At 34.9% G+C, this 20865-nt stretch overlaps 1 protein-coding gene across 1 annotated transcript in view; it reads left to right on the top strand.

Annotated features, from left to right (window-relative positions):
* The window catches only part of ttc21b (tetratricopeptide repeat domain 21B), a 31872-nt gene that overhangs the window by 6915 nt on the left and 4092 nt on the right, over positions 1 to 20865 (top strand). Inside the window, exons 5-25 of the mRNA XM_088931153.1 lie at positions 1919 to 2041; positions 6956 to 7113; positions 9292 to 9376; positions 9962 to 10060; positions 10397 to 10589; positions 10878 to 10975; positions 12668 to 12868; positions 13187 to 13316; positions 13810 to 13967; positions 14826 to 15050; positions 15212 to 15450; positions 15790 to 15862; positions 16534 to 16644; positions 16893 to 17031; positions 17405 to 17511; positions 17812 to 18000; positions 18773 to 18883; positions 19052 to 19133; positions 19275 to 19425; positions 19581 to 19742; positions 20341 to 20536. Coding sequence (XP_088787279.1) covers positions 1919 to 2041; positions 6956 to 7113; positions 9292 to 9376; positions 9962 to 10060; positions 10397 to 10589; positions 10878 to 10975; positions 12668 to 12868; positions 13187 to 13316; positions 13810 to 13967; positions 14826 to 15050; positions 15212 to 15450; positions 15790 to 15862; positions 16534 to 16644; positions 16893 to 17031; positions 17405 to 17511; positions 17812 to 18000; positions 18773 to 18883; positions 19052 to 19133; positions 19275 to 19425; positions 19581 to 19742; positions 20341 to 20536 — 3030 coding nt within the window. The remainder of the gene's footprint in view (positions 1 to 1918; positions 2042 to 6955; positions 7114 to 9291; positions 9377 to 9961; positions 10061 to 10396; positions 10590 to 10877; positions 10976 to 12667; positions 12869 to 13186; positions 13317 to 13809; positions 13968 to 14825; positions 15051 to 15211; positions 15451 to 15789; positions 15863 to 16533; positions 16645 to 16892; positions 17032 to 17404; positions 17512 to 17811; positions 18001 to 18772; positions 18884 to 19051; positions 19134 to 19274; positions 19426 to 19580; positions 19743 to 20340; positions 20537 to 20865) is intronic.

Raw genomic sequence — 20865 nt, 5'->3', positions numbered from 1 at the left:
ACCATTTGAGCAAAATTAGCATTATTAAACGTTTATTTAAAATACAATTTGAATTACCGTACACCACTTAAATGTTCTTTTACAAAATATTGTCAGCAATCTTATTCAATAACTGGCAAACAAAATCGGCAACAGTATTCACACACCCTTGCAATACGAATTATCGATTAATAGGAATTGTCGCTTCAATGAAGCATGTATTTGAAATACCTTTATTTAAATACATTTCTTCCCTGTACAAATCCATTTTTGTTACAACAAATGTGCTTTCCTTCACAGTCGATGTGATATAATTTGGATTACTGTACCCTACTTAAGTTTTCTTCTTTTGAAAAAAATATTATGAGCACATCTTGTGATTTCACCAAATGATTATCATTGAACCCCTTAATTGAATCCCCTTTAATTTTAACACCATGTCAACAAATGTGTTACACAAGCAAAAAAAAAACAATTTCCCCTGGCTGTAAAACTTGAAGTGATAGGATTTAAAAAAGCAGTCAAATGGTTTTTGAATTGCCTTGGGTTTACAGCTGCACTGTACACATGTTCAGCAGTTTACACTTTTTACATGTTTTAGTTGTCTTGCTAACTGCTATAATAAGTTAAATGGGCTAATTATAATAACCATGCAATAGTGTTGTTATTTAGACAATTCTGTATTCTTAAGTAACAATAAGTAATATAAAGGCAATTTTTAGACATCAGTAATGAGTTATAAGCTTTCGCATATAATGAGAATTTAATTTTCATTATGCAAAAGCTTTTATTATGAACAGTTTTTAAGGAATAAGTTACCTTCTCAAACCGGGTAACAGGTGTATTTGTGTATCAGCTGTTAAACTACAGGACTGAAATGCGAGTTACTGTATTTGGGCTCTGGCATTAGAGATCAGCATCTCATTTAAGTTCTGCTTGAGCAGTTGATTAACTATTTTTTTGTAATGAGTGAATTTTTAGTGTTTTTAACTGGAAAACAGCAACAAATGATAGGGACATCATATACATCATATGAAAATAACAAAAATGCAGAAAAATATTTGCAATATATCAGCAATATGACCATCTAAACTAATGCTATTGCTCTTTTTCAACTGCTGCTTGTACATACAGTATGAAGCAAATCAGTGTTTTGTTCACTTCTATGAAGTCTACAAATCTTAATTTCTCCATTTCTCTTGAACAATGCAGCATTATTTTTGTTTTCTTCGATAACATGGCCCTTATTAATATGTTTAGAAATATCCTTTTGAGATATAAATAAAAAAACATTAAGTACAGTTTCATTGACCAATGGTGGTTCAGTTGCTGAGGGTGTTCCAGAGTTTGGAGGAGGAGGCTGGAGGATGTGTGTGTGCAGGTTTTGTGGAGTGAGATTTTTTTCCTCACCAATTATGCGAAAAGACAAATTCTTAATACAAGTAATTGTATATGGCCAATAAAGTGATTCTATCTTAGCTATTTACATACAGTACAAAAACCAGCCTCTGTCAACTGCCGTTAGGTAGAGGTGGAGAAACACAGGGAGCATTTTGTATTGAGGCTGATACAGATCACAATGGGTGCCTGCTTCACCGACAAGGTGCAAATTGAATCCTGGCCAAGGACTCATGATTACAGCTGCTGAAGGCCATATGTTTGACACCCCTGGTCTACCAGTACATAGGACAGCACCAGTATCAAAACCCAAAGGAAAATACAAGCAGTCGTGCTGCTGCAGTTTTAATCATGTGATTACCCATGGTGGACCCATGGACGTTGTAGCATAAGAAATCTTTGTAATAGTTAAAATGGTAGTTAAAAGAATAATTAAATTCAATTAAAAAAACGTTGAATTATTACAGTAAAATGCTTTATTTAGCAGTACAATTATTTTTTCTTACTTCATTCAATTTTAACAGTCTAACTGTGTTTCCAGGGGCTAATCTTGAAAGGATGGATAGATGTGACATCTAATAAAGATTCCTATGTCAAGAAAGCTGTCAAGTACTTTGATGAAGGATTAAAGGAAAAAGCAGATGTTTTTGCTTTGATGGGAAAGGTAAACCAAGCCTTATACGTACTGTAGTGTAAATGTTTTCTTGGAAAACTTGCAATGGTATTTTTGCTGTATCCCTTTAAGACCTGAATGTTTGTTTTTTTTTCCCATGAAAACGAAAATTCCCATATATAAGAATGTTTCCTTTAGTAGAGCAGCTAGTTTTCCTTATTGTACATTATTTACAGACAGCAGAATTAAAAAATCCCGACATAAAATGTGAATATATAGTTTAATTAGATGTATACATGCATACATTTTATGTAAGCTTATACTGTATGACATTATATATTTATATAAGTTTAAACATTTCTCAAAGACCACGTGACATTCACAGACCAATGATTCAGTTACGTAGACTCAAATTCTGTGAAAATATTTTATTTGGTGGAACTCAAAAAAAGTTGTTCTTTTTTCATTCGTGCAAAGGAAAACCTTGCACAATGTATACCTTGAATGTGACCGAATTCTTGCCAGTTTTCACCTCGATTTTGCACTCTAATGATTTGACCTTATGTCACAGGCCAATCAGGGCAGAAGCTCAGATTCCGAGATCATAAACGTTTTTCTACTGGTAGGACGTTCAAGTAGAGACAGGCTATAAAGCCTTAAAATATTGCTTATCGGAATACGATAATCTTGTTTTAAAGATTTGTGTTTTTGTTAAATGTTTCTTTTTCTATAATTAATATTTTGGGACTTTCATCATTGAGGATTTGTTTTCTTGTGGAAACTTGCATACTGTAGCTGCATAAAAGCACATCAGAAATGCCGTTCAGGCACTGGTAAAGGTACAATAACTACCCATGCATTGTGTAAATGGCCATCCTCTGACATTTATACAGTTATGTCTGGAAAAATTCCTCCTCTATAATTTTTCATGTATATCATTTGAAGTAGATCTTCTTGACAGTTTTACACATCAGCCATTAATTTTAATTATATATAGGTGTAAATCCTCTTAGATACCTTCCCAATCCTGTAAACTTGTTTTTATTTATTGAAGTTTCATTGTCATTGTGGGAGACAGTTATACTCTTATGCTTCTCATTTGATCAGATCTGCTCCATATGTCTTGTGATTCATATAGTTTAAAACCACTTCAAAGATTTAAGGAGTGAGGTATTTAAATTGCACATAAAATGCAGGGGGTTTAGTGCTCAATAATGTAACTTTGATGAACTTCACAATGTCTTTGTACTACTGAATTACTACCAAGAAATCATTTTTAATTTCTCATTTCTTCAGATCTCTGGAAAATTGAGTGGCATAGCATTACTTGAAGTACTTCAAGTCCTGTGTTTAACTTTATTGAAAGAGGAAATCATTTTTGTGGTTTTATAACAATCCAGAAATGGTTATGTTTGGAAAAGATTAGTTCTGTTTCTCTTCCACTTGACTGGGTTTTCATACATTTGACAGCTATTTTATTAGATGAATATTGATTATATGGATTATCTTTTCCTAATAGGCTCTTCTAGCCCATACTAGATCATTTTATCCATTTCACATTTGCTTTGTTCCCAAATCAAATCCATTTTTTGTTCAAGGTTAAAGAGTGTGTTACCCCAGCTGCACAATAATATATAAAATGACTGCAACACTTTGAAAGCTGTTTAAAAGCAGTTGCTGGTCGGAGAAAAGGAAAGCAGTTTCGTAAATGTTGTAACCTTTAACCAAAAAAATAGCATCACAGAGAGTCATTGTTGCATTCAGGTTTGGATTCTGGTGCATTCAAGTTTAAAGGACTTGCTCTAATGCATCCCCTTCATACTGAAATGTTTCCAGACTTTGGTGAGAAACAGACGTCTAAAATGTTGTAGGCATAAGTATTGGCATCCTATATTTAAAAGAAATATTCTTCCTCTTTTGTAAGCTGAAGCAGGTTTTATGTATATCAAGGTTACTGAGCCATTATGCAGCTTTGTAGGAAGCTTTATGGACATCCAAGATGCTTCCAGTGAATCTTCTTTGATAGTATGTTAACCAGTTAATACATCCCATGATCTTGTTTTTGCAAAGATGCTCTACACCATTTTTCATTTACAGTAAATGAGGAAAGTGGAAGAAGACAACAATGCAAGGTGTTCCTGAAACGAATAGACCAAATTACAGATGTTGTTAGCCCAATAATACAGTTGAAAGTTGGAGGACATACAAGGGCCTCAGTGAGGATTTTGGTATCCACACTTAAGAGTATTAGATAGATTTTTCTTTAATAGAGCTTTTAATAGAAATCTTCAGCTGATGCATGATTAAAATCAAGAAACTCTTCCATTTTGGCTTGAAACTGTATCTTCCATATGGAGCAACAGTAAGAACAAAAAATGGAAGTCCTCTCCAAAGAACCCCCTGACTGGCAACAGCCTTTCAATCTCCTCCCCTTGGTGAATTGGTGACTCATACTTTCATCAGATAACTTGAAAACACTGATGCCTCCCCCTACAGTAGTTTAAAACTATTGATAGCAAAAAAATTGTAAAAGAAAAATAAGAAATCCCTCGTTTTCCAAGTGCTGGAAATATTCTGAACTCAGAGACCATTAGTAAGAAAATCCATCCATTATTATCAGAAAATATATCTTAGTCTTGGAAGCACAGGATGGAAGGACTGGACGTTAGTCTGTCACAGTGCACATTTTGCATACTGGAAATTTTACATCAGTAAATTAGCCAGCAAGACTTTGGAAAGTGGGCAAAAAACCTAGATCAACATGCAGAGAACATAAAAACCTGACACAGAAAGTTTCTAGGCTAGAAGCAACCCCATAATTTAAGTACAGTGAGGCCGAAGTGCAGTCTTCCATGACACTGTACTGACCTTCATTAAAAAAATGCCTTGTGACAAAAATACACGTTTAAACAGTGTTGGTGACAAAGGATTAGATATAAGTTTGGATTTTAAATGTAGAATAAAGTCAGAATTGCTTATCTTTTGTTTTTCTAAGAATCGCCATGTAAATAAAACTACTTTGGCATCACCATATGCAATTTCGCTCTTTACAAGGGAAGATAGTACAGATGCAAAAAGGTAAGACACCTAGATCTGACCTTATCTACACACACAGTTGCAATAAAGGAATCCTTTAAACAATAATAGTACCTTTGATAAAATAAGTGTTATGCTATCCATTTTGACAAAGCAGACCTTTTTAGATTTAAAGGGGAACTGCAATGCTATTTGTATATTTTGGGGTTAGAAAGAATCGACATTAATGAGTGCATTTCAAACCACAATGAAAGTAAAATGTACACAGTAACGTGTAAAACCTCCAATTTACATTACAAAATAGACTAAATTTCTAGGTAGGTGCCATACCATATTGCCGTCATTGTCTGTGATTCCAAACTTCTGGTGACTTGAAAAGGCCCTATTTCATTCTAAACAAGCAGGCCTGTGAATACATCTCTTTAAATCCAATTGAAATATTACTCTGGAGTTCAAGACGGCTTTGCCGACAAATGCTTCTTACTTATTAATTCTGAACGGAATATTTCTGCGGTGAAATGTCTGCTTGCACAACCTGTATTTACTTTCTCGTAAATCGCATGACATTAGTCATTACAGTGCTTAGTGAGCAAGAAGGGCTGGTTTTAATCACAATTTTTGCTAATTCTCATTCTTGCCTGTAGCAAGACCAGCAGTTTGTGACAACGTGGTGGTCATGCAGTATTTTTAAAAAGTTAATGATTTTGTGGATTTTTTAAAAATTTTACAATACCATCAGTTAATTTAATTAATTTTTAAGAACCGGTCTGAGACATTGGGACTGATGAACCCCTCTAATGTATTCGTCTGTGTCCTGTGCTAAAGTAAATAGTAGCTGTCCACCAGCATGAAGGACTTTGAGCAGTATAGGATACATCAGTGAAGTATGGATACCTGCTCCTTCAGAGATTTCATCAGTGCCACATAGGCATGTCTGCTAGGTAGTTGCTGGGCTATAAGTGATGTTTTTTCAAGAAACTCTGAATTGGGAGCGATCCTCTTTTGTGACCTTATGCTCCAGCCTCTACAGCTTAGCTGGCATTTTATTGTCTTTGTCTGCACATAATGCAGCAGTCCATGAGTTCACCACTACTGTCGGTTTCTACAATCAGCACCTTTTAATGGAATTCTTCAGCATAGCAGCCATTTTAGCTACTAATTCTTTCCAGTTCTTGGTAACAGGGGATTGCTTTGTAATTAATGCTGTAATTGCTCATGAATATGAAATCAACTAAAAAAGACAGTGAAAAGGAGTGGAAAGCAGCAGGTGCTCCAACTGTGGTTATCATTCTGGCATGCTGATCATGTGATCTCCAAGTCCGTCCATACATCCATTCATTTTCTAACCACTTATTCCAATTCTGGGTCGCAAGGGATTTGAAGCCTATCTCGGCAAACATTGGGTGCAATGCAGGGTGCACCCTAGATGGGATGCCAGTCCATTGCAGGGCACACACATTCAGAATTCTCTCAGAACCCAGTTAACCTACCAGTAGGTTTTTGGAAGGAGGAAGGAAGACGGAGCACATGGAGGAATCATACAAAATCCCCACACAGATAGCACCCCAGGTCCAGAATTGAAAGCAGGGCTCCAGCGCTGTGTGGCAGCAGTGCGTGATCTCTGAGAAATTAAAAGATATCTATTACTGCTTGCTAGTCTTCAGTAAACTTACTAAATATCGACAAGTATAATTTAACAAAATATTATAATTAATGAAAGTTCCTATCTTGGATATAGGGTTCTTATACTTATGTCTAATTCTGTATGATCATAATTTTGTATAATAAAGTATGCAATATATGATTTTCATATGTTGACTTCATGGTTTCATTAATCCGTTTAATTAAGATGTGGTATTTATGTTTTAGTTTATTGAAGTTTATTTTCTCATTATCAATTTATGAAATCTGTTATTTGTTCCTCATTAGGTACAGTATTTCGAGCTGCGTCAGAACTACTCTGGAGCTTTGGAAACTGTCAACCAGATTATTGTTAACTTTCCTGGATTCCTCCCTGCCTTTATAAAGAAAATGAAATTACTGTTACATTTGCAAGACTGGGAGCAAACTGTTGAAGCAGCACATAGGTACAGAAAATGACAAATGTTAATTGTTGCTGTTGTGTTTCTTTATGATGTTTCTGAGGATGCTGTTTCTGTCATACGTTTTGCATTAAAGTTCAACAGTTTGTGACTGCGGTCACTTGTATTAAGCCATTATTATTGAATAAAGGAGAAAGACTAAAACATACAAAATGTGTAATTGAGGTAGATCATATTGGGTCTAATATGAAACTTCTGCTTTCGCTCTTTAAGACTTTTTCTAGGCTTAACGATAAAATTGTATTCAAGCTCAAACCAAGACTAGGATTAATGCTACAGGATTATCTACCGTTATTGTTTTTTCAATGACTGTTCTTCATGAAGGATTTTTTCTAGGGTCCTAGAAAAAAAATAAAAATAAAATAAAAGGCCATTGAATTAATCTGCTGAACCCATGCAATTCACAAGCCTGATTTCTTTCATCTGTTTTTTAAGATACTATGAACTGGAACAAATCTGGCAGCCTGAGCTCAGTGGGCTTCCCCACTATCAGGTGTGATGAATAGAGAGCATTGACTTAATGCCATAACTGCTAACTGAAGAGCAGTGATGTGTAGCGTGCAGTGGTAGACAAGGGGCAGTCAGCCTTGTCTCTTCCAAAAAAATGACTTTTAGGACTTTAGGATCTACCAACTGCTTCAATTATATAATTGAACCTTAATCACATAAGACCATATTGCTGACTTTCATTTAAATAATTAGGCCTAGGGTGTAGATGAAGCATATAGCAAAACAAACAAAAACAAAATAGTCCACCTTGCTTGCCTTTGTACTGGACATAATAATCGTCACACAGAGTTAATGCTGTTAATTTAACATTTATGAAGGACTCATTCTGATAAACAATACAGATATTGCTGAATTTCAATCAGATAAAATAGAACTAAGTTCTTCCTTTAATATAAAATCAAGTGAGGTAAACTGGGTGAATGATTTTGCCAGAAGCAGTTGATATTTTTGGATATACACAAAAAAATATTTGGGGAGGGTGCCTCCAAGAGAGAGAGAGGGTGTCAAGATGCATTAAATCAGAAACAAATCATTTACATGAAGGGACAAAGCAGAGCTGTGAAAGATATATCAGAAATCCACTACAAATATACAGTTGATGTCTGTATATACACTACCTTGAGCTGTTCCTGTATAGAAATAGGATTAATATCCAAGGCATATTTTATAGTCTATAAAGGAACAAGTAATAGGTTTATTCCATGCTGAAAAAAAGAAGAAAGAGAACACAACGTTTCGGCCGTGGAGCCTTCTTCGGCCGAAACGTTGTGTTCTCTTTCTTCTTTTTTTCAGCATGGAATAAACCTATTACTTGTTCCTTTGCAGCCTACGCATGCTGACGCAGCTACCCACCTGAACTTTTATAGTCTATGCTCATCTTACACAGACATTGTTCATGGCTGACGAGTGAGCACAGCTGAGCAGTTCTGATGTTTGCACCACTGACTAAGGCCGTTTTTACAGACTTATAGAATTAGCATCCTACTCCACTCGCCAGCAGTGAGGCGAGTTTGAAGTGCAGAACTAAGGAGAGACTAAGCAACTGGTAATATGTATTCTTACTTTTAGTTAAGATCAATTTATTGGCCATATACAATGTCTTGTATTAGGAATTTGTCTTTTCGCATACCCCAGTTTGCTCTCCATGAGACACACAGAAAGGGAGAGAAGCTTGGGGTCAGAGTGCAGGGTCAGCCATTTATACGGCACCCATGGAGCAGTTGGGGTTAAGGGCCTTGCTCAGGGGCCCAATGGAGTAGGATTCCTCTGCTGGCCACAGGATACGAACCGGCAACCTTCCAGCCACAAGTGCAGATTCTTAGCCACAGAGCAGGAGTTCCACAGATTTTTACTTACATTCAGTTGTGCTTTTTGTTCTTTAAATTCAAGAGTTTGAAAACTTTAAAAAAGTAGCCAGCAGGCAAAAACCTACACTTTAGTCAAGCTCCAAGTTTTTTGTGATAAAAATGTTGATATTTAATTCAACGTGCCGAATTAGCGGAATTGGAAAATATAACTTAACTGAAACCTACCTCCTGTTCAATATCCAAAAAATAATAATTTGATTTAATAATAATATTATTTAATATTATAGTACTTCACTAGAATGATGAATATTTGTCTTCAGAAAAGAAACCTGTTTTCTTGATGCAGGATTTTACAGAAGGACAGAAATAATCTTGAAGCACTTAGAATGCTGGCACTCCATTCATTATGCAGAGAGGGAGACGTGAATGAGGTAAGAATTATGACTTGAAAATTTTTCAGTCTGTACAGATAGCTACTTGAGAAGCATGCAGTTCTTGCATGCAGATACTACTTTTCACTAATTTGTTCATATTCAGATATTATAATTATAGTGCTTCTCTTTGTACTTCATCAAACACAGTCGATCAATGTGTTTCTCTTGCATTTGTTGAAACAAAAAAATCTTTTAAAAAATGAATATACCTCTCCAAATATATTGTGGTTTTATGAATTTTCCCAGTTACTTTCCCAGTTTAAAAGTAAATGAATGAAACGTACATTAAATAACCATTATTACTGTAGCTGGGTGGCAACGTTGTAAAACTCTTTTCAAATAAAGTTTATTTTGGCTGTATTTTTACAGCTCCTTTGAATATATCACTTCTAGTCTGTCCTTCCATTCCTAAATGGGATTGTAATTTGCTAAGATCTTCAGGAAAAAGAGGATAAACTGTTTTAAAATTATTTGTTTGTTTTTACAAAATACCAGTTTCTTTACTATGAAAGAAAATACATAGATTGAGAACGATCACATAATTTACTGCAGCCGTTTCACAGACAAACATTTTTTTTTCAGTGTTTAAATCACCTCACTAACCTTGTTGGCAACCTGGAACGACATGAGCCTAACAATCCTGAGCTTTTCTATAGGATGTCATTAGCTTTTACAAGAGTGGTAAGTGTTCAGTAGCATTGTATATATAATTCTTTAAAGAACATAAAAATCATTTCAGATGACATTAGTTCATTAAATTTAAGTCTTTTTATTAAAACATGCAAATCGTAAATTAGTTCTGGATAAGAATGCTGTACTTGAAGCGAAGTGTTATATTTACACTTAATGAAATATTTGATCAGATATTTTTGTTATGTATACTAGATTTACTGATATATAAACCCAGTATACATAATGTGAACAATATGTTTCTGGATTTTTAATAATGTGTGTTTTGACATGGTCGTAGATTGTTAAGGTTTATGTTAAAAATGTTGTTAATTTATTTTTCCACAGTGTGGAAGAAATGAGAAGATCCTTCTGCAAATGCACACTTTGGTGGAGAGAGCTTTTTCCATGGCTCCAGGCGATGCAGAACTGGCCACTGAACTTGGCTATCAGTTGGTTCTGTGGGGGAAAATAAAGGAGGCAGTAAAGTGGTACAAAACAGCAATGACATTGGATGAGACCAGTGTCTCTGCACTGACTGGTGAGGCAGCCCGTTCATTTATTTCTATTTTTAACATGTTGACAGCATTATTCTTCATGTGACCTTAAATTGTCAATCTGATCATTGGCAGTACTGAACAAACCTCTTGTTAGTTACACTTGTTAGTTACAGTACACTTAAAATATTTATTTAAAAAATATTTTTTCAGGGTTAATGCAGCAGTCTTAGCACTTTTATTAAATGACACGTTGATTAAGTTTCTCCCTGTCTATCCCTGTCGTAGAGTTTTACTTTTGATCTTAATCTTCTTTTTATTTTTTCTTGTAGGAATCATTCAGTGCCAGCTAATTGAGGGGCACCTTGAAGATGCAGAGCAACAGCTTGAGTTTCTCACTGAAATCCAGCAGTCTATAGGAAAATCTGGGGTGAGACCTTGAATAATAAGAGAAACAGCACAGCAATAACAATCAAGGATTCCACTGGCTCTTATGGCTATGCTTTTCCACAGATATGTTGTATCTGCAGAGAAGACTACAGATTGAAGTCTTTCAAAAAACAGTATTTGTTTTCTGTTTTAGAACATATGTAACATCTAATGTACATTGCACAGGTGGTGCAAGACCTTACAGAAACAAGGACTGTATTTGAATTCTTTAGAATATACGAAGCAGATTTAAATTTCAGACTAACATCTGCATTTTCCTTAATTCTTTTATTTCTTAAAGCCTGTTAATTTGCAACATACAACATACAATTTTTAATTTTCAGTGATGATAAAATGTCTTTAGGAGTCTGATTGCATTGCTGCGCATTTTTATCAAACTCGTTCAGTTGCATAGAAAGCAATTATTTTGCATCAAGCCTTAGTGAGATGCCAGAATTAAGGGAAACTTGTCATCAGTTACGGAAAATAATTACACATTTCTAGAATAAAATTTTATAAGTACAGCTGTCTGAAATGTACTTTGTTATCAGTACTGAACATCAAGTTGAAAAAGCCTTACTGAAAATGCATTTGTTCTCGTCTAGATATTAACACATTAACACATTTTAATAGGTTTGTGTCCTTTTTTAGCGATACTTTTTACCTGTCAGCAAAAACATTTATAGGGCACATTCAGAAATTATATTATAAAAAAGCTTGAAGGGAAAGTGCTGAGTAAACCATTTTACTTTAAAAAAAAAAACACAGGCCCATATTTCCAAAGCTAGCAAGTAAACAAGGAACAACTGTAAGTCTTATAAAGTTGTATATTAATATATCACTATCTTCTGATATTACTGATCAATAAAAACATCTTAGATGATTTTTATTAAAAATGGCCAAATACACTTTAATGTCTTTAAAATACTTTTAAAATATAAGAGCTTATAATAAAGAAAAGCTTTAAATCTGTTTCACGTCTTTACATATTCAGTTCTAATTGCTTACTGATGCATAAAGAACTTATCTTTAAGGGACAACAAAGAGCCGTAGGACTCAAGACCTACCCTCTGAGCCTCTGAAACTCCTGGCCTCATTAAGTCAAAAGAAACCTTACATGACTTCTTAAGTTACTTAATGAGAGAATTTCAGGAGTATCAATATAATACTGATTTAAGTATGCAGATATAGAATTTGGAAAGTAATTTGGAATTTTATGGTCTATAGTAGCCTGGTATTTCTATAATGCTTTTTAATAATCTCCAGGATCTTGGCTTCTTTCTGAGTATAGACACACCTTAGCACACCTTTTTTTTTTCTGAGTAAGCAAATTTTAACATATCCGTATACTTACTGTTCACTTACCAGGATGTGTTTGAGAGTGTTTTTGTTGAGTTGCACCACCTTATAGAAACAAATCTGTTATGTGTATCCTAAAGTAAACAGCAAGATTTGCCAGCTTTTTTTCCCTCAGGCCTTTTGGGAATTTAATTACGCTTATGATACTTTTAAAGCTAAAACTTAGCAGATAATAAAAAAGATCATAGTGGATATTTATAGCATTTTTTTTCATAAGACAAAAATAATTTCCGCAATGAAATAATGCAGAAATTAATATCTTGATTATATCGGCTTTGTGAATGCACCATTTAGTAGTGCTGAATTTTATAAAATGTAAACCCTTCTCACACAGGAACTGTCATACCTGAGAGCAGTTTTAGCAGCAAAGAAGTACAAGTCTCAGGAGGAAGTCATAAACCTGCTTAATGATGCTATGGACACACATTTCTCTGCTCTGCAAGGACTGCCACTTGGGGTTGAATACTTTGAGAGGCTCAATCCGGCCTTCCTGCTGGAAATTATCAAGGAGTACATTGCTCTCTGCTCAACACAGGTAATTTTAAATACATTTGTGTTTTTTAAGCCCTGAAATGGAGACAATGACTATAGTGCAGGATCTGAATATCCACTGAGTTCAGTAAATGCAGCCTCTGGAGCATAAAGCCATTGGAATTTAATTTGGGAGCCTAAGGGCAGAACATAATATGTTAAAACTTCACCCATAATGTAGTTACAAAGAAATATAGTAATGAGTATCTCATTAGTGGATGCATTTTCGTTTTTTAAAAATCTGTAAATGTTAAATTGTTACCAACTCTTTACCGTATTTAATCTTAATGTGACCTTAGATGATCTCTCTCTTCTTCACCAGCCACCATCTCAAGGACGGCCTGCCTCCCCCCAGCTCAGACACTGTGCCTCAGTGCTGGAGACAGTGGTCAAGACAGTGCCTGGGCTTGTCCAGGCTATGTATCTAATGGCTAAAGTGAAATTCCAAGCAGGTGAGAGTAGATATACTGTAGTGCGGTGGAGTTTCATACTATATGTTCCTTCCTCGGTTTTTAAGGCCATGATGTACTGTAAGTGACGTATTTACTAGCTATAGCCCAAGATCAATGCACGTGATTTACAATATTTTTAATAACTGTCTAGATTTAAAGTTTTTAAAAAAATAAAATGCTGACAATAACTATGAAATACAGAAGAAACTTTAAAACAAAAATTTTGTCATTAGAGTTGCAATATCCTCTTTTCTAATCATTAGTTGTTTGCACAGTGATTTCCAGTATAGACAATAAATCCCATAAAATTATATTACTATACAATATATTATACTAATACTATTATTGTAATAATAATATTATTACTTATGCTACTATAAGTAAAGTAAAGAAAGATTTAGAGGTGTCTCACACAGAGATGCACTAACACTTATTATAATGTATCATAGATACACAGATTATTTTTTTAAAAAGCTGTTTATGTCTCACATAGGTGATATTGATGCTGCCCAAAGTAGCCTGAAACACTGCTTAGAACAGAATCCATCCCACGCCGATGCTCATTTGCTGATGGCACAAATTTACCTGTTACAAGGAAATTTTAAACTCTCTTCACAGTCCCTGGAACTGTGCCTGAGTTATGATTTCGAGGTGAGTCATGTGATGTGGTTTAGCTTGTTGTCTAATAAAAATTGAACAAAGAGTATTATAGATTCATTGCAAATGTTTTGATGTGTACATAATTTCGAAATTCTCTGCTCCAGACTGACTGGTCTCAGTGATCAAAGAGTCAAATTGCTTTTGATTCACTGCTTATAAAGAAACCTTTTTTAAGTATTGCAGGTTTTTATTTTACTTTTGAATTATTATGAATAAAAATCATACAGTATTACATAATTGTGGTGAGAGTTCCACATTAGTGCTGCCTGCAGAAAGACTTCACATTCATAAATGTTTGTTCACTATCCAGAGTTTTGAAAGCCATTTGGTTCTAATATGCTGTTTCTAGTGATATATACAAGAGGAAACCAGGAAACGTGCTTGCTTGCTTCATATTACTTCTTTAAAAGCTTCTCTTAAGCACTTAATTTATAATTTGACAATATACTGGCAGTAGATTGGTGATTAGTATCAAAATATACTCTGTATTGTACCTGTTGTGGTCTAATAAATTCCAAATATTTTTTACAAAATTATATGAGATTTACTTTGTGATAATATGACATTCTACTTCATTAGTGAAAATGCTGTATTTGAGTTTCTAGAACTGCTGTGTGTTGCCTTGTTCTCCCAAATCTAGATTAGAAATGAATGTAGATAGCAGTTTACCCTATGATAAATCAGTATTCATGTGAATGCTTTTGTGGCACAGCGTTTAGAATCTCTTCTTCTACGTTAGGAAAGATAGTATCATCTATTACAAGCTCAGATGATAAACATAAAGAAGGGCAAAAGAGGCTTTGTTCACATGGCATTCACTGTCATGCTTTGTCTAATATTTATCTGTAGGTACGGGAACATCCTCTGTATCACCTGATTAAGGCACAGGTCCAGAAAAGAATGGGACAGGTGCAAGAAGCCATTCAAACCCTACAGATAGCCATGGCTTTACCAGGAAGGAAGAGATCTGGTAGTTCTTCAAAATCCAAAAGTAGAAAAGTGGAAATCAGCCCCACTGACTGCGTGTCCATCTTTCTGGAGTTAGCAGAAGCCCACTGGCTGAATGGAGAACAGGTAGAGACAATTCCATGGAAAAAAAAAAACTATTTGAGAAATGTTTCACTTCACTATTACTATATTCACTCTCCATTTTCTTGATTATTTAAAATCTATATGTATTTAAATGTAAAATTGGTGGAAGTTGCCTGATTTTTTTTTTGTTTTTGTATTTCCAGCACGAAGCAGCTAAAGTGATGCAGGATGCCATCAACGAATTTTCCGGGACTCCAGAAGAGCTGCGCGTCACTATAGCTAATGCAGACCTGGCTCTGCTTCGGGGGGACACAGAACTGGCCCTTAGTATGCTTCGGAACATTACGCCAGAGCAGCAGTACTACATTCAAGCCAAAGAAAAAATGGCCGACATTTATCTGCATTACAGAAAGGAGAAGCGCCTCTATGCTAGTTGTTACAGGTAAAAACAAGGATGTTGTATAAATCGGTGATATATTCAATATACATCAGTCATACTTTAGAAAGGGTTATCCAAATGACATGGGTGTTGTAGACGTATATCAATGTCAAGTGGGCATTTAAAAATATGCTTACTGATGCTGCAAAAGTCTATGCATCTGGAACAAGGGCAGTGGGTGCCATGGTCGTCAGTGTTCAGGAAGAATGGTTGTTAGTGTCTTAAACATTTATGTTTGCAGGGCATTTACTGAAAGCTGCAAAAGCACACATTCATAGAAAAAAAAGTCAGGACAAAGGAAAAGTGAATATGCAAATCAGTGAATGTTTATTTTGTCTTCAGAGACTTGGTGGAGAAACTGCCTAGCTCCCATACATATCTCTTGTTGGGAGATGCCTATATGAACATTCAAGAGGTAAGTTTGAAACTAAGTAAAAAGTTTAATTTATGCACACGTCTGCTATTTATTCCATACACAATCCTTTACCAAAATGGCACTTCAAAAGGTAAAAGAAATGAAGTGGTTACCCTGTTTCTACTCATTGTATAATAATACAGCCTCTTGAGAGTCCTTCAAAGTACAAAATCTTCACACTGGCATTGCTTTGAATTTTTCTTTATGGTTATTTGTGTTCGTTATGAGTAACGTCTAGCAATGCGATGAAACAAGATCAAATACATAACATCCATGACAAGCATTGTTCTTTTCTAACATATTTCAAGAGGTCTTATCTTTGCTTCTTTTATGCATTTTTATGTATTATTCAAATATGAATTAGAAAAAGAGTATCAGTGGAATTAGAGTAATTTTTGTACCATCTTAGTACCAGTAAAGTGTGCACTGCAGTAAATATCTATAATGGTAATATTTGTGATCATCTAGTTTATCCAGTATGTAAGCATACTGTATAAGTAGTACTTCCTTGTGATTTAAAAAAAATAATGTACAAAGTATTAAAGTAATTTGTCCATAGTTATTTAAGATTAATGTTAAGACACTATGGAAGTGTTTTTTCCCCTATGTTTTATGATGTTATGAAGTGCGTGGAAAGCTGTTTTGTTTATTTTTTGCTTTAACATTCAAAGCCAGAAAAGGCAATTGAAGTCTATGAACAAGCGTTAAAGAAAAACCCCAAGGATGGTGCCTTGGCCAGCAAGATTGGTAAAGCCCTGGTTAAAACTCACAACTATTCTAAGGTATGTTGGTTGTATGTTTCACCTCTTGATTTATTCTAATATACACAGTTTCTTTTGTATTCAGGATTTTTACATGTGTTTAAATGTTAAACATACAGAACACCTAATCAGCCACCGCAGTACATACATTGTAAAATGTTTTTGAAACTGTGAAAGACAACAGCTTCAGCTTTCTCTGTTTAAATGGAATTCGGCTGAATTGATTTGCCATCCTCCTCTGACTCCTTTTCTCTTCCTCCTCCTTGTAGGCAATCAATTACTATGAAGCAGCACTCAAGAATGGTCAGCAGAATTTCCTTCGTTATGACTTGGCAGAGCTTTTACTTAAACTGAGGCAGTGTGAAAAATCAGAGAAGGTTTTACAACAGGCACTAGATCATGAACCAGGTACTATATTGCAAATTTAAGTTCAATTTGTGTAGAAGAATTAGAAATACATTTTTTTTAACTCTGAACATTGTATTCCATAGATTTCCATGCACTTGTTTACTCACTTTACATCTGTAAGATTAAAAGACATCTGTAGATTTGTTGTTAGCTCATCCTTTATTGATCTATAATGCAGCTACATTTAAAACATTATTTTTAAAAACTTCTTAGCTAGCCATTTAATTACATTTCTTTTTTGTTTACCTGATTTTCCACATTTACCACATTTGCCAGGGATTATCATATTTGTTTTAAATGATAGCTTAACTTTATCTGTATCAGTCTGCAACGGAGCATCTGTTAGCCGAATTGATGGATCATTGTTTTTCAGTGAATGATCTCGCTGAACTAACTGAAGATGGCCGCTATCTAGTTCTTTTAGCCAAAATTCAAAGCAAAATGGAGAAAAGTGAACAGGCTCTACTCTCCTTACAGAAAGCAAGTATTTGAACATTTCCATTTGGTAACCTAGCAGTGTGTTACAGTCATTTACTTACAAAGTAGTGAAATGCATTGCCAATATGGATACTTGTTGCAGTGTGATAGATAGACAACATGTCCAGCTGGATGTGAGCATGTAATCTTTTGGGTTTTTTTATCAGAGCTGCTCTAACCTGTTAAAATGAAATTGCTGAAATATACAAGATGAAATGTCGCAAACCACTGCGACTCTAATAACCAAGATTCTCGCTCATGTGAAATGTGTGGATTTATTCTCACAGCATAAATGTCTTGTAGGCGAGAGACGTGCAAGCTCGAGTGTTGAAGCGGGTGCAGCTGGAGCAGCCTGATGCAGTTCCTGTGCAGAAACAGCTAGCAGCAGAGATCTGTGCAGAGATTGCCAAGCACTACACGTGTCAAAGAGACTATGAGAAAGCCATCAAATTCTACAAAGAGGCGCTTGTTTATTGTGAGAGTGATAACAAGGTTGGTTCAGTGGTCGATTTGTGCTCTGTGATACACGTTCTATTCTCAGTGCAGCTGTGTTTTTTCAACACTTTGCATCTCAATATCCTCTTTGAACACTCTTCTACTATCTAAACGCGCTGTTTCTCTTTCATTCTTCAAAGATTTCGATATTTGTGTCTAGAAAAAGAAATTATATACTTCTATGTGTTGAAAATAGTTTTGTATAATTTTCTGTACAAGAAAAAGGAGGGATGTGACCTAGATTTTGTAAATGCTGATATTACAGGTAATATGTTGTATTTCCATTTACTTTTCTGATTATAATGCAATAATAAGGTACCTGAACTTGAAAACCGTTGTGGAAGTCACTCATTTAATACTCTATGATTGTCTTAAGTATTATGATACATATAAATTTCATTCTTAAAAACATGCGAAGATCAGTTGACTACAGTATTATGAGGCATGCACATTTTCATACATCCAACATGTTTCTTCAGGCTGCTAAGTGTAGCACTTGTGAAAATGAAGGACACAACAGTAGGATGGCAAAAAACAACCATTCAAATCCACACATTTTGACAAAACAGTTTATTCTTGGCTAGGGTGAGCTGTAATGTGAGAGGAAACCATAATATCTGGAGAAAACCCTCACAATGCAAGGAGAGCAGGAAAACTCCTCACAGCAGTGGCCTCTGTCTGGAATTGAACAAAAGCCCCATGCTAACCCTTATGCTTTTTGACAGTAATTCCCATTTTGATATTTTAAGAAACCCCGTCTTGTTTACAGGTGATGTTGGAGCTGGCACGGTTATACCTTTCTCAGGATGACACAGAAGCATGTCAGCATCAGTGTACAGTACTTCTTAAAAATGATCAGGATAATGAAGCTGCAACTATGGTGAGCAGCTTTCAATTTTATTTTTTATCATACGACTTTAGCATTTGTACTTTAGTTCTGCCTAGCAGTTGCTGTTAACAGTATGGTCTTTTGTTTTGCTAGCACTAATTATATGTATACCCTGTATCAAATGCACTTTTACACTTAATCCATTGACTTTCTTTGCAGATGATGGCTGATCTCATGTTCAGGAAGCAGGATTATGAGCAAGCTGTTTTCCACTTTCAACAGCTTTTAGAGCGTAAACCAGGTTAGATCCAACACTTGCCTTCTTTGCTTACTGTACATGCACATTAGGAAAGAGCATTTTAAGGAAAAGATTTCAAAATGCTGTCTGCAAATGCAATACTGACTTATTGGAAACCATCTTTCCCACACTTGTTCTTGCTAGACAACTACCCAACACTGTCACGTTTAATTGACTTGTTAAGAAGAGCGGGAAAACTGGAAGAGGTCCCAAGATTTCTAGAGATGGCAGAGAAGCATTCTTCAAGAGCAAAGCTAGACCCAGGATTTAACTACTGCAAAGGGCTTTACCTGTGGTATGCGTTTTAATTTTAAATAATGATTGAGTTTTGGATTTTGTTTTCCATCTCTGTAGCATTTATAAGTTAAAACCTTTTGATGCACGAAAGTTCAAAATAGTGCGTTATCCTCAAACGTGTAATTTCACAATTACTGGTTACTTTTTCTGAAGGTACACAGGGGAGCCTAATGACGGTCTTCGACATTTTAACAAGGCTCGCAAAGACAATGACTGGGGGCAAAATGCTGTTTACAACATGATTGAAATTTGCTTGAATCCAGACAATGATACAATGGGAGGTGAAGTGTTTGAAAATCTAGATGGTGACATTGGGTGAGTTACAGCTTAAGTTATACAGAAAACTTTGTCTTTTGTTACCTCTGTCATTAGGAATGTTTTTTTTTTGCCTGAAAAGTACTTTTCCTCATTTCTGAAAATGTCAGTTGTTCTAGTAGTCTATATTTTTGATCATTTTATTCTGCTTATTTATTTTTAGTTTTGGGTGTGTTCTTTTAGATTGTTCTTATCTCTTTGCATGTTTTGTAGTGAAAAGTAAAAGCCTGAAAGCAGAAATGAGAGATGAGTACGGTCTAAATGCATTTTCTGTAGAGCTAGATTTGCTAAATTTGGGAGCACAAAAGGTGTATGATTAAACCATTTGATTTTAGAACAAAAGAACATTTAAAGATGTTGAAGACATGTTTGTAATTTTGAGAAACTTCAGAAACAAGGTATTCAGAATGCATTATAAATGTAGTAGAAACTTATTTTGTCTCATATCATAGTAGAGTAAATTACAGAATATTCAAAAATTTTCTAAGCCTTATGTTGAGTGTCTGATATTTGATGAAAAACACTGTAATACATTTTTTGGTCTTTACAATATAATTGTTAGAATTGATCATTTTTAAGTATCATTTCATTTTTGCAGTAACTCCACAGAGAAGCAAGAGTCTGAACAGCTGGCTGTAAGAACAGCAGAAAAACTCCTGAAGGAGCTGAAACCACAGACCCCTGATGGGCATGTTCAGTTACATATCATGGAGAACTACTGCCTCTTGGCAACCAAGCAGAAAGCAAATGTTGAAAAGGCACTAAATGTTTTCACAGAAATTGCAAACACAGAGGTGAGTAAACTTTAAAAGATAGGAGTATACATGAAATGCCCTAAGAGTAAATTTAAACAGCTTGGTAAGAATGTGTTTTTATGATTGTTTTGTACAGTAATGGAGGAGACTTTCTTTTGCAGTATTCAGATGAATGTTTATACAAAAAATCAGTCATCAGTCAAGCTTAAATGATCTAATTTAAATAATATCAAGATGAGTATTGCCCATTTATTTTACTGCCTTTACCTATATGAGCTACTGTAGCTGTAGTTTTACTTTGGTACTATTTCTTTAAGGTGATATGAATCAGTCTTCTTAAACAATTAACCAAACGCTTTTGTAAGACA

Source organism: Atractosteus spatula, chromosome 13 (assembly GCF_055471065.1).
Source record: "Atractosteus spatula isolate fAtrSpa1 chromosome 13, fAtrSpa1.hap1, whole genome shotgun sequence".
Lineage (NCBI taxonomy): Eukaryota > Metazoa > Chordata > Actinopteri > Semionotiformes > Lepisosteidae > Atractosteus > Atractosteus spatula.
The sequence above is the reverse complement of the archived record's forward strand: the minus strand, read 5'-3'. Positions and strand labels throughout refer to the sequence as shown.